General features: G+C 32.5%; 1 protein-coding gene across 1 annotated transcript in view; it reads right to left on the bottom strand.

Annotated features, from left to right (window-relative positions):
• The window catches only part of LOC117116257 (transient receptor potential cation channel subfamily A member 1-like), a 17,633-nt gene extending 3,367 nt beyond the window's left edge, over positions 1–14,266 (bottom strand). The window contains exons 1-7 of the mRNA XM_033260257.1: positions 13,964–14,266; positions 13,176–13,246; positions 11,465–11,633; positions 10,911–11,000; positions 9,409–9,584; positions 8,984–9,113; positions 634–831 (exon numbers count right to left, since the gene is read on the bottom strand). Coding sequence (XP_033116148.1) covers positions 634–831; positions 8,984–9,113; positions 9,409–9,584; positions 10,911–11,000; positions 11,465–11,633; positions 13,176–13,246; positions 13,964–13,987 — 858 coding nt within the window. The 5' untranslated portion in view covers positions 13,988–14,266. The remainder of the gene's footprint in view (positions 1–633; positions 832–8,983; positions 9,114–9,408; positions 9,585–10,910; positions 11,001–11,464; positions 11,634–13,175; positions 13,247–13,963) is intronic.
• Between the last annotated feature and the right edge of the window lie 204 nt (positions 14,267–14,470).

The raw sequence follows: 14,470 nt of genomic DNA, 5'->3' as shown, positions 1-14,470 counted from the left end.
TTACAAGACACCTCAGAAGTCGGGAAAACTCATTTCCCGCCTTCTAAGAATCAAAATTTTTCCGGGGGAGAACCCCCCTTTCTTTTTGGGATTTATGGATCCATAGAAAAAAATCGTATGCAACTACTCATTTCTTTTTTATGTATGTATATACTGTACACATAAGGCCTATCTACTGTAATAACAATGCGATAAATTTACCTGACTGTTTTCAAGAGGGGAAAACCTTGAATTTTGAAGAACTTAACAGTAATTAATAGACACCTCGGAAGTCGGGAAAACTCATTTCCCGCCTTCTAGATATCAAAATTTTCCCGGGGGAGGACCCCCACCCCCTATTCTTTGCAAACCTTGAATTTTGAAGAACAAAGTCATTAGAAACCTAGCTTAAAAGTCGAGAAAGGTCATTTCCCGCCATCTAGAAAACAAAATTTTCCCGGGTGAGGGCCCCCGGATCCCCTTTCCTTTTTGGGAAAAATGTTGACCCCCATCCCTTAGTTTTTTCCAGATCTGCATGATTCATATTCCCATTCATCTTATAAGTGGGCCCCCCCACTTTGAAAAACGTTCCGCCGGCCCTGCAAATTGAAAACAATTATAGTTTTGAAAGACAATACAATATGTGTAACCCACCATGAGATTCATCAAAGCTATTGTAAAAGTCAGGATGAAAAATGTCACTAATACTATAGTAGCCCACTGGAAATGAGCAGTTGCTTTATCTTCATCCATTACTGGTTTTGCGAAAGAGTTAATGAAATCAATTTCTCCGATCATCATATCAAAAACGCGTACGAACGACAGTAACACACTCTCAAATGGCTGACCTTCCTGTAACCAAAAATAAGAAAATTAAATAAATGTCTTCTATTGTAATATATATATTTTTTAATTTTGTACGGTATTTAATGAATAATATTTGTCCTACAGCCGACCATGTAGTGCCGGCCATTGTACAAGAAAGTGTAAAATTTAGTGAGAGGTTGACAAAATTGCAACAGAATTTATTTTACCACATTGCATTTCTATAAGGTCCCTAGTTGAACCTATTAAAAGTCTAGAAAAATCCAGGTAGGGGAAATGGGTTTTTTTTTTTTCAAAATGGCCGACAAAATTGACAAAAATAGGACAAAAAATCGAAATCTCATAATACCGGTATGTCATGTTTATAAATAACCTTACAATTTCTTAGATCTGCACGAAAGTGTTTAATATTTTGACAGCCAATGCAAGTATTACTTTTTAAAATAATGCTAATATTTTATACAAATGGCTGCCATCTTGGATTTTAGAACGGCCACCATGTAAAACATTATTTCTCTTCTTCTAAACCACTTGCAATTATAATTCTAATGTATAAAATATGTTTTTATATATTATATAGTGTATATATATATAAAAACATACAAAAAGATCACCTTGATAGATATATATATATATATATATATATATATCTGACAAGGTCAAAAATTGTATGACAGTAAGAAATACTGTGATACAATTTTTGACCTTGTCAGATATATATATATATATATATATATATATATATCTATCAAGGTGATCTTTTTGTATGTTTTTATATATATATACACTATATAATCTGTCTCTTATACACATCTAGATGTGTATAAGAGACAGGTATACGTGTTGAGCTAAATATAAAATTATATAATTGCTTTGCTTTTTCTATATTTAGGCCTAAGTAATCTATTCAAAATAGGCTACAGTATAACTTAGAACGAACGAAATAAATATATTTTCTTCACCAACTAACAGACATACATAAATTCCTTCTTTTGAGATTTTTAAATTTGATAATCAATTAATTTTAGTAGTAAGGCATCTCTAAATCTATTCACCAATTAACAGATGCATTGCTAGGCTAGGCTCGTATCTCAGAATAATCTCGTAAGCACGTATTACGAGATGAAATAATAGCATTTATGCCATTTTTTTTTTTTTGATAGGCCTACTGATGGTAAATCAATATAAGAATTTTAGTAGTAAGGCATCTCTAAATCCATGAATTGCGTTGACGTGTTTCATTGGACGTTGAAAAATAATTTGGTCATTTTAAGCAATTCATGGTTTTATTAAATTTTTAAGAGATGTGTATAAGAGACAGACTTAGCACTAATTTGTCGGGTTACTGTTTACGAAATCGGCAAGGACATTCGTGACACGTGTTCAAGGAAAATTGATAATTCACTGGCTCAAAATAACGAATTTGTATACATATTATATCTATTACAGATTAACAACGAAATAATGATAATCATTAAATGATTTACATTAGATTGTTTATAAAATTTCTGATCAATTAACAACGTATAACAGCGATGTATTTTGTAATTGTACAACGGTAAATTGTGTACCATGGTACATCGTCTTACATTGATGTGTAGACAAGTTGTGTTGTTTTCGCGACGAAAACCATCTGTCGACGTCTTCTCTATCAGCCATCTTGTTAGAACACTCTTCCGTTGGGTGGACACAGGCTGACGAAACAGCCTCAGCTTTACTCTTTTTAGATCTAAAAATAAGCGCTGGCACCAGCATGGTGGTGATTTTTTCCTCAATGACCGTTCAGATAAAGACACTGCTATATTTCCCCATTGTAAAATAAAAAGGCACAAAAAATGCAATCGAATCTCTGTGCGAACATGAAGTGTAATATCGTAAAAATTCCGAATAAAAATGTAAGCTGTCTCTTATACACATCTAGATGTGTATAAGAGACAGACTTGATTGAAGTTAATTTATAATACCGTACAGGGCAGTGCCATAAGTAGCATAAAAAAAACCAAATACACAATCGCCTGATTGTAAGCCCAGCTCCGTCCAGGCCTATGAACTGTAGGCCTACTCAAAGCGGTCGAAATGTACAGTACAACTCAGGGCCTAGCGACCGACACACACAGCCTTTGAAGTTGCGCGACAAGCTACATTTGGTACGGTAACTAAATATACCAAACGAAATCAGTAGCAAGTTTATGATTTATAATTCTAATATGTTCTGAAGCTTAACTTTACTCCAGCATCAAAAGAAATGTTGTATGGATATTAAACCGCACAAACAGCTTAGTCGGAACATTAAATCTTCGCTACTTGTAACAAAGAAGTGATGAAATACTTACGAATTAGCGGCACCATTAAAATAAAGATGCTTTATAAATTCATGGATCATAGCGCAAGTTATTTGCTGCGGTATTTATTTTAATATCATCACTTTAGTAAATTCATTTTCACTCTATGAATCTGTTATCATATATCTTGGCAAATTGAAAACATTTTAAGCCTCTGGTAGTAGGAAATTGATCAAATTGAGGTTTTTTTTATAATGATATAAAAAAAAAGTTAATTATCATTTCAATTGAATTCTTATCAGATTTAAACTACATGAACGAAAAAAAAAAGTAAACTGCAGAAAATAAAAAAACAGTTGCCTGGATTGATGGTTAAACACCTGACATTGATGGTCCCACATTTCTCGCTTAGCATGATAGATATGAGTAAGTTTAAGAGATACTGACATACTAAAATGTTTGATTACAGCATTTATAACCCTGGCCTAGACTAGACAAATCACTAGCGAGGGGGGAGATCCTTTTGAACCACTGCAAGCCTATCACCTAAAATAACAGCCCATCTGAGAATAGAAAAGTCTGTAATAAAATAATTGTATTGTGAACATTATCCATGGGTCTAAATATCTCTTGAATTATGATGACATATTTTGACAAACAAGAACATTACTTTCCTCAAAAAAGTTCTCAACAACCCTAAGACATAAATTAAATTGTGTGAACTATTTGTATAAAAAAATATATGTAAATATTCTATACTATTTAAAATTAAGAAATGAATTTTTAAAAAGACTTGTTTATATATACTGTATATTGTGATGGCCCTTCTTAATTGTTAGTATTTTGTATATAATTGTACGTTACTTTCAGTATATTATTGATCTTTCATATACAGTACTACTGTATAAGTTTGTTACCACTGATATCCAGTAATGACAAGGCTATAGAAACATGTCAAGAGTTGTGTGTGGTATAGTAAATCTACAGTAGGTTGTCATAGCAAACGGTGACCATATTGACCACTTTAGGAATTTTAAGGAGCCTATCCAAGATGAGGATGACTCATACGAGGGGTCAAGATAATTTTGGAGGGAAAGTTCGAATGTAGTTTGGCGGGAAGAAATTGACCAATAAAAGGCAGATTTTCATAAGCCAGTACTGAAGCCCTAATTTCCATATCCAAGGGTAGGCTATAAATTGGGGTACAAAATGATATTTAGGGAGTTTTAATCCATCTGAAGGGCTGCCAGGAAGAACTGTTAGCCTTCTCCATCTTCTTTGCTTGAATTACAGATATGTGTGGTAAGTCTCACTTTCATTATGCTGTCTTGACCACTGCCACTGATTATCTTCGTTTTACTGTACATAAATTTGTATATAAATGTACATCTGTTGCCATGATCTCTTTCTGTTGCTATCAAATGTTATAGCCAGGCATTTGCCGTAACAATATATATATATATATATATGGTATATCATGTTAACAATATGCAAACTACGATTGTTTTTTTAAACGAAGGCATGAAACGAGAACATTCCAAAAATCACACCTCCGTCATATGTCCCGTTCATATGCAAATTAGATAAAATATGCAAATTAGGGGTAAAATTATAGGATTCGACAACTTTTAACTAGTGGTTACAGAAGCTCGAATTTTGTTTTAAATAGTTCAGAATATTCATGTTTCTATTCGCTCTAATGCAAATTTAGGGCCTACTTCAAAATTTACCGGAAGTGTCAGGTTTGACCTATGACCATATGTTTTTCAGGAAATGTCCATATCTGCACTTCCGTCTTTAGAGAATTCATTTGGTATCAAACTGGTCGGATGTATGTTTCTATTCACCGTAAAGTAAGGTAATAAAACAGGGAAATAACATTCCAAGAATTACACTTCCGTCATATGCAAATTTAGCTAAAATATTCAAATTTGGGGAAAATTATAGGCTTTCTGTATCTTTGCAACCGGTGGTCGCAGAAACTTCTTTTTCAAATTGTTCAGACATGTATGCTTCTATTTGTTCTAATGTAACATTTTTATTTGAAATTACTAAAAACACCAACTCTGACCTATGACACTATGTATTACATTATTTACACTTTATGACTGCTATCCATAGAGAATTGGTTTTGGTCTCAAATGATATAACTTTAAATACATGTTTCAATTCACTGTAATTAATTTTGTGAAAAAGTGTCACTTGAGTTTCTCTCTTGACACTTGACTCAGCAGGTCACATTGTATTTCTAAGTCACTCCATAATGACTGGTCATAGAACATTTATGTTTGTATCTGACCAGTTGGTTAGACTATAATATATTTCTATCTAATGAAAATGTTTTTTTTTTTAAATAACTTACGTTTATGACGATATTATAAGACAACCTGACCAATGGATAGAGGTGTGAGTCATATGCAATGCTCGATCCACAGTACCAAATATTAAATACCTTAGGGAAAAAAACACGTTTCCTAATGGGCTCAAATTCTGATGTTGACTTGTTTTTGTCAAAAGTAACATAAAATTTTATAGCATGGATAGAGCTTTAGAAAAGGGGTTTCTAGTATTTTTGTTATAAACTCTTCATTGGAGTAAATATTTAAAACATTTTTTTTTTTAAACATTTGTTCGTATACAAATATCAGGTTCTATCCGTCATTTAGAAATTACAAAGATATACAATGTGACCTACTAGGTCAAAGGTCAAGAATGAAACTCATGTGACACTTTTAAATTTATCCTTCATGTACAGCAGTCACAGAGATATGAACATCCTGAATAATATAGGGTCGGTAAAACGTTGTGCTTCTGCTCATTTTCTGGAGCAAATGATACATTAGCACTGAGAAACCGGCATGTTCTAAACAATTTGAAAAAAAAAATCAGTTTCTGCAACCAGTGGTTGTGATATGGAAACTCATATTTTTACCTAAGTTGCATAGTTTAATTAGCTAATTTGCATATCAACGTGACATAGACCGAAGTTTTTTAGAATTTAATGTCTCCATTGTATTACAGTGAATAGAAACATGCACATCCGACCAATTTGAGACCAAAATGGATTCTCTAGTGACAGTAGTTGTGGAGATATGGAAAACATCCTGCAAAACATCAGGTCATAGGTAAAATCTGATATTTCTGGTAAATTTTGAAGCGAAGGTTGCATTAGAGAACTATTTAAAACAAAATCAAATTTCTGTGACCATGAGTTACAAGATATTGAATCATATATTTTTATCCTTTTTTTTTATTTATTTTTATTCTTTCAGATTTTCTTCCTAGACTATATTCTTTTTAAACATTTTTACTACCACTCATTCCCCCTACAAGTGTACAGAAAACAATTTTGTCACAATTTACGATGCCATTATTTTGCCCTCACAACATCTACAATTTACAATAGGCCTGTAGTCAGTCAACTCCTTCAGGCATATTTCCAAATAAACGTATGGTGCGCCATTAGAAGCGCGACAGCAATAAGTAGATGTAGGAATCAAAGTGTAGTTGTAAAATCAAAATGTCTTAGGCACATAGGCATAAGTATACAAATCCAACACTACGAAAATAGGTCATCCTACACCACCAGTCTATACAACATCACCTCTAATAATTCTACATCATGAATAGTAATACAAGAGAATCACATAGTTTATGAATATATAATACACAACAGTGATGGACAAGCAATTTTTGAATTAGGCATAGGCTTACTCTCAACGCTATCGTATGGTAACCTTTTTTCTTTAGTATGTCTTAAAACACAAGTAACGTAAGACAACATTCTACCCTGGATCAATTGCGCTGTGGCAACATCTCTTAGCCATCCAGACCAGTACTACGTTTATCAGAAATAAATACTGTACCTATTTTGTTCTCAATCATACCTTAGTCACCAAGGAAACTCATTTTATTTTCGCCATAATTGTAGAATAAAGCATTCTTTACCATCTACCTGTATTACGCTATTTTGTTTCAAGAAACCTGGCGTCAGAAGTGACATTTGTGCCGTCCTTTTGCACTTACTCCATATTTTCAAAGATAATTGAACGTTGAATTTTTAATCATTTATGCACCTTTTTTTAATCCAGCTCCATTTTTTCGTGTTATCTGTTTGGCTTTCGTAAAGGATATTCATGTCCAAGTCTGTTGTCCCAGGTCTACCATCACTGGACTAGTACTTCATGACACTAAACTATCTGATGTTCACTCCATATTTCTTGACTGGAGTAAAGCGTTCGACCGCGTGTCTCGCCATACCCTTATGCGTAAATTACACCAAATCGGCGTTTGTGAGCAAATAATATTATTAAGGAAACTTTTGATCCAATGCCATATTATGGCATTGGATCAAAAGTTGTAATGCCCGCACCCAGTGTGTACGCTTTAACGGCTGCGTTTCTGATTTTATCCGAGTTCCTTCTGGTTTGCCACAATGTTCAATTTTAGGTTATCTTTTGTTTCTTATTCATACAAATGACATTATGTATCAATTATCACCAGGTACATTTATGTATCTTTATGCTAACGACACCTTATTTACGGACCATTATTCTTCTATACTTAAAAATGATCTCGGAAAAAATATCGGTTGGAGAAACAATATGATTTTAAACCAAGACAGATACAAGGTTATGTGCATAACTAGACGCAAGGTTATACACCCAACCTATTTTATTAATAATTCTCTTTTATCATGAATATCTTTCATTTAATATTTCCCTCTCCTCCAATCTGAAATGGCATAGGTCTAACCAAAATATTGCCTCAAAAGTATCCCAAACTCTCTACTTTATAAAACGTACATGCAATCGCCACCCGTTCTCTTTAGTTTTATTTGCACTCGAATTTGTCTGCCTTATTTTCTTGTACATAATTATTAATGGTATTATTAAAATTGATTCACTTATATATCATTTCATACACATTGACCTCATCTCAAACTTTACCTGCCCGATGCAATGCACTCTACTATTCACTCTTTCATCATATTCCTGGTTATCTGGAACATACTTCCAATACACGTTTATCCTCCTCAAACGAAAGGTCCACTGATTAATCTCAGGTGAAATAGTATACTACATACTCTAAGTATCGAAATGCAGGCCGTCATCGGGAAAATATACTATTTTATCCTTCTCCGGCTCTTTTTTTAAAACTGCCCTTGACCACCTGCGTTAAGTCACTTGCCTCTTTTATTTACTTAATTACTTATATATGTCTGTTTATTTATTTAATTATTCTTTTTTACGTATTTATTTGTTTATTGTTGCTTAATTTTTTTTTTCTTTGATTTATTTATTTTTATTGTTGGTAATTACTGTATTAAAACTTAAGTATAACTTGGTTTACTGATTTTGTTCTATTAATTATTGGAACTGTTATGTTATTCTGATAGGTACTTTGCATAGGGACCAGTTCCCTTTGTTACCAATCAGTCTCTTATTTGAGTAAAATAAATTATGAATTATGAATATACATAAACGTTTGGGTGGGAAAGGCGTGGCTGTTGGCTAAAGACACACAGTTAGCTGGTATTGTTTCTGACGAGTACCACTAGTGGTGAGCCTTTCATGTCTGTTCAGAGTGGTTATTGTCCCATTAGAATTGGGGCTAGTGTTATAAACTCAACAACGTTTACCTTATCTACTAGTGCAATGAAAGACACTTAACACAGTAGTTAATAATATATGCAAAATAATACAGGTATAACTTTCGTTCGTATGTACAGATTTTCTTGAGCAATTATACTACACCTATTCATTCTTTGCTTGTTGTATTACTACACCTATTCATTCTTTGCTTGTTGTATACTGGATGTTATTGTGTCTTTTTGTCTGTTAAATATTGGCCTTTGGTACTTCACAATTAAATGTGGAACATTTAAATATACTTACGTCATTGCCCAGCAACGCATGAAAACATATTACAAGTCCAATTATTTGGATGCTGAAGACTATCAATATCTTTGTCATTGTAGCAAGAACTTTAACGAACATCATGATCAGGATTCCGAAAGGTGAAGTTCTATAATTAAAAAAGAAGTCTAATTGTTGGGTAAACAGCAATGTAAACAGAAATTCAGCAAAATTATGAAAAATTTCAGTGAGTACGTCATTATGTTTCTGTACGTCATTATGTTTTATAAATATATTATCGTCGTCTTCACCGCCGTCACCGTCATTATCATTATTAGGCCTGTATCTACTGCAATACTACTATTACTATTGTTTTCATCTGGTGATAAAACGAATAGAATATTGTCTTCATCACTAGCAGCCATTCGTCAAATAGTTCGTAAGGAAATATATTAAATAATTACCGCTTGAGGTGCTGCAATGTAAATACCCAGGCCATGAATAAGCCCAGAACCCCGAATTCCCACGTCCAATGATGAGTGAATTCATCGGATGACAACAACGGTACTACAAAAATTATCACAACAAACATCATACCATGATGTGCAATCTTTTCAAATGATAACAGTGTCCACCATCCCTGTAATGTCATAATTATCTTCGGATAAGTAAGGTACATGAATGATCGGCACGTACAACTTAGTTCACTAGCTATAATATAAGCCTTTAAATATGATACTTATTTATTTTATTTACTTTGTGAACATACGCCTTTAGATCCTCGGTACTCAAGGGTGGTCCGTTCAACTTAAATACAATACAATGAGTCACTTAATTACTGTACAATAAATACAAATAAAACAAAATTGACACAAACTTAAAAATAATTAAAATGAAACAGAGAAATAGGGAAGTGAACTTAAAAACAATAAAACAGTACAATAATATATAAAAAACATTTGTGTACACATACACAAATATAATAATAATAATATTTATTGACATTACACTTTTACATCAGTGGCAGCACACAAGAAAGTGGCGCAGTCAAACTTAAACTAATGAACAAAGAGTAAAACAACAATTTAAAGCTAAACAAATGAAAGAACTTATGAACAAAGAGTAAAACAACAACTTAAAGCACACATACACACACATACATATACACACACATACACACACATACATATACACACACATACACACACATACATATACACACACATACACACACATACATATACACACACATACACACACATACATATACACACACATACACACACATACATATACACACATATATATATACATACATATACACACACATACACATACATACACATATATATATATACATACATACACACATACATACACCCATATACAGTATATATACATACAGTACACATATACATATATATACACACATACATATACATATAAATACATACATATGTACATACATATATACATACACATACATACATACATATGTACATACATATATACATACACATACATATACACCCATATATACATATACACACACATACACACCCACACACACATACACATACATATATATTATACATATATACAAAGCGTTATAAAAGTATATCGAAGAAATTAAATTTAAAACATAAAAAAAGAAAAATATATCCCTCCCTACTCGATCAATTAATCTTTTTTTCTTTTTTTTCAAATTTGAAAACACACAGACCAGAATAAAACAAACAATTTCATACAAAAAAAAATGCATAGAGGCGGTGAAACAAGGTAAACAATTCAGAAACATACCAACATAATTAATTTTGTAAGGTATTAAATAAATAAATACACAGTACTTTACCAAATAAAGTTAGAAAAAAGGTTAACAAAATGAAGCAACTAAAACTAATAAATAATAATGTAGGTGACCATAATGATTCTATTTATTTTCTCAGGTTAGAGGCCTATTACTTACCCAAGAATGAAGGACCTTCATGTTCAACAAAATAGATAATGAACTATAAACCAGCAGAAGTATAAGTGAAACAGTCTGCCCACCTGTGAACTAATATTATTAATTCAAGGTAATTAATATGTTTTAATGTTGTTTACGGCAGGAAATTTAATAGAAGTATAATGAACCTCACTCCTGTCATTAATATGATTTATAATATAATACTGTACACAATACCATAAACAGTTTAGCTGTATAGTTTTCTATTTATAGCCGTCTCTTTATTTGAGGTTAATTTGATTGGCCTTTGATAACAATGATAATAACAATGATAATATTATTTATGATTGTAGAAAAATGATACTATACCGATGAACTATCCTAATAGTTTGATTTTCATTTCCTTATTTTTATAGTGTTTTCAGAAAACAACGCGTGTTAAGGCATTAAGCGCTATATAAGAACGCTATATAAGACATATTATTATTATTATTATTATTATTATTATTATTATTATTATTATTATTATTATTATTAACTAAACTAAACAAGCTATATTGAGAAAAATCCTTTACCTTATTTTTACCGACATGGAGGCAACTCTGCGTCGTATTGGTTGTGCACGTATTATTTGTGCACTGGAGCGTGTTGAAGTCAACAGAAAGAATAAAGTATGTGTATATACACACGTATGTTGCATAGAAGAGAAAATGAATTGTATGTGTTACAAGCCCATAGTATTCCCTGAAAAAAATATCAAATCCTGATTTGTAGGTCGGTAGGAAAACTGGCTAACGCAATATTTGTTTTTTTATTTGGCCTTAGATGCTTGAGTATAAAAACACAAGATTTGATTTGAAGTAGTGAACCTCCTGAGGTGTTGAATTCACTACTTTACTAAAATAAAACCATCTTAATATTAATATCTCATAATTATATCAATATTAATTAGATAGCATTGTAAATTAAAATTTGTGTACACTTCGCACACGATTCACGTAGGCAATTCACGTTACCAATGTAAAATAAAGACCCGACTATAGTTGACGTTGCAAAATACCTTGGAGTGACAATACATAGATACAATAATGATTAATAAATCCGGACGAATTAGAATGCCGAATATTAAAACCGGAAGATTTAGGAACTCTTTTCTGCCATCAGCAATTATAGAATTTAATAAGAGGAAACTAAGATAATGTATGTTGTTAGTTGGAACACACATCTGTAGTATCACAAAAAGGCATATACTCGGCGCTCGCGTCGCAATCTTCGAAACTGGCCAATGAAAATAAAATATTTAGCATACAAAACGTATGTTCGCCCAATCGTTGAGTATTCCTCCTCAGTTTGGGATCTACAAACAAAGGAACTCATAAATAAGTTGGAAATGGTTTAAAGACGGGCTGCATGATTGACCGAGTCTGACTACAGCAAAACAGCAGTGTTTCTGAAATGTTGCCATCGCTCCAGTGTAAAACCCTTGTGTTATTTTTAGTTCTGCTTCCGAAGCTCATTAATTCGCATCGATGTGCCCTAGGAATAGATTTTTATTTTACGATGTGGTATTTATTTATAAATGTGTAAATTCGTATTTTAGCTGTGATTTTATACATCTGTTTTGTTTTCATGTTAATTCTAGAAGCCCTCGTTCCTGCCCGACCATTAATGTCCCCTTTGCAGAGTGTAAACGTAGTTTTACTACTAGACTTTCCATACAATATAATCCTCTTATTTTAACTACTAATATTGATATATTTTACAATTCTTTCTTTTGTCATTGCTGACCTGTTTACTGTGCTTGGGGGTTTTTGTTTTTTCTTTGTGATTTCGATGTTTTGAATTAATTTGCTATTCTGTAAATAGCCCTTAATAAATTAAATTTAAAAAAACAATTTGTGTATATTTCGTTCTATTATAATTAATCATTTGAATAGATGATACAATTTTTATGTAGTCTTTCGTCTGTATATTTTATATCTTTAAATTTCATATATTTTACCAGCCTGTTAGAGGCGACGATTCGCTGTTGGTCAGATGAAATGAAATGAAATAAATAAATAAATACTTCAACGTTGTGAGAAGCTATATCAGAGTCGGACTCGTAACAATAGAAATATTGTTTAGGTATACACGAATCATCATGTCATACGCTCTAATTTGTTCTGCCAATCATGAATACCCCACTGAGCAGATTACTTTTTTCTGGATCTGGCACAATATAAATTCCCTCGATTGATTATGTTGAAAACCAAAATGAACAACAAACAGGGTATAATATCTTACCACTTCAAATCTAAATACTTGTCGCACACAGGATGTCCAAGAAGATCAGTTCTGTTGAACTCGATCATCGTCTGGAAAAATATATTTTAAGTTTATTTACTGCATAAATTGAAAATATAATCAAAATTATGAACAGAAATAGAGGCTATTACAACATATACTATTTGTGGTAAAAAGTATTCGTTTGCTGCTAGTTATGCATGATACGATTATTACAACCTGTTCCTATTCGAGCACTGTTATTATTATTTATCTATTTGTTTATACAGTATTGTGTTTATGGTGTTACACGAGTAAACTTGATTTGAATATAAATATACTATGATTTCCTTGCTGCGACTTACTACAAGCTTTTCTAACTTAAACTCAGCTCCACTCTGTGTGAGTGTTTCAGTCAGTTGTATATAAAAAGTTTCTGAGGGTTAGATCTTTGCCATGAGTATCCTTATTGTCTCTGTGGTCTAATGGGTTGATACTCGCCTTGACCGCGAGAGGTTGCAGGTTTAAATCCCGCCAGTAACCTTTTTTTTATGCAATTGAAAAAAAAAAAACGGTGGCACGCCAGGCTTAGTTACTATAAGAACACAGCCCGGCTTGAGATAAGCCACTTAGTTCAGACTGGCAGGTGGATAAACCCGGTGAGTTGAGCCGGGTTTATCCACCTAGTCTGAACTAGGCCTAAGTATTTCCATCAATATGTTGTCACCTGTGTATGTGTATAATTCGGTCCAAGTTCAATATTACCTATTTCGCCTGTTTATTAATATTGAAGACGAGACTTAACTTACATTCAGCGCTGAAAAAGGTTTCATATCTGCCTCATTTTGCACGTTTTTACTTTTTACATCATTGCACAAATACCGAAAGTCATATTTAATCTGCAATGAAATGTACACGTAATATTTTAATGAATGCAGTTGGCTAAAACTACAGTAATATATTTCTGCTTACAATCTTATAACACCCTAATACATTTTGTATTATTTTTAAAAAATTCCATTCTTTAAGTTAATTTTTTGTTCTTCCCATGTACTGTATATGTAATTAGGCGTGGACATTTGCAAGTGCTACTTCTACAATGGAGTAAGTTTACGTTGTTGCGCCCTCATTTCCATCAAGCGTAAGCTTCTTGTGGACTTAAAATCGAAACGTTAATACAGTACTGAGTTTCGCCTACAGGAGCCTATGCTTCGTACAATCATTCCATTCATGGAAGAAGAATTTTTATTGAAGAAAGCGTACATGTCATTAGCCATAGTAGCCTAAATCAATACATAACTTCGGCTGTATTATAT

Source organism: Anneissia japonica, unplaced genomic scaffold, assembly GCF_011630105.1.
Source record: "Anneissia japonica isolate Jap-2015-1 unplaced genomic scaffold, ASM1163010v1 scaffold171_len658169_cov177, whole genome shotgun sequence".
In the NCBI taxonomy this organism is placed as follows: Eukaryota; Metazoa; Echinodermata; class Crinoidea; order Comatulida; family Comatulidae; genus Anneissia; species Anneissia japonica.
This window is presented reverse-complemented; position numbering and strand designations above follow the sequence as displayed.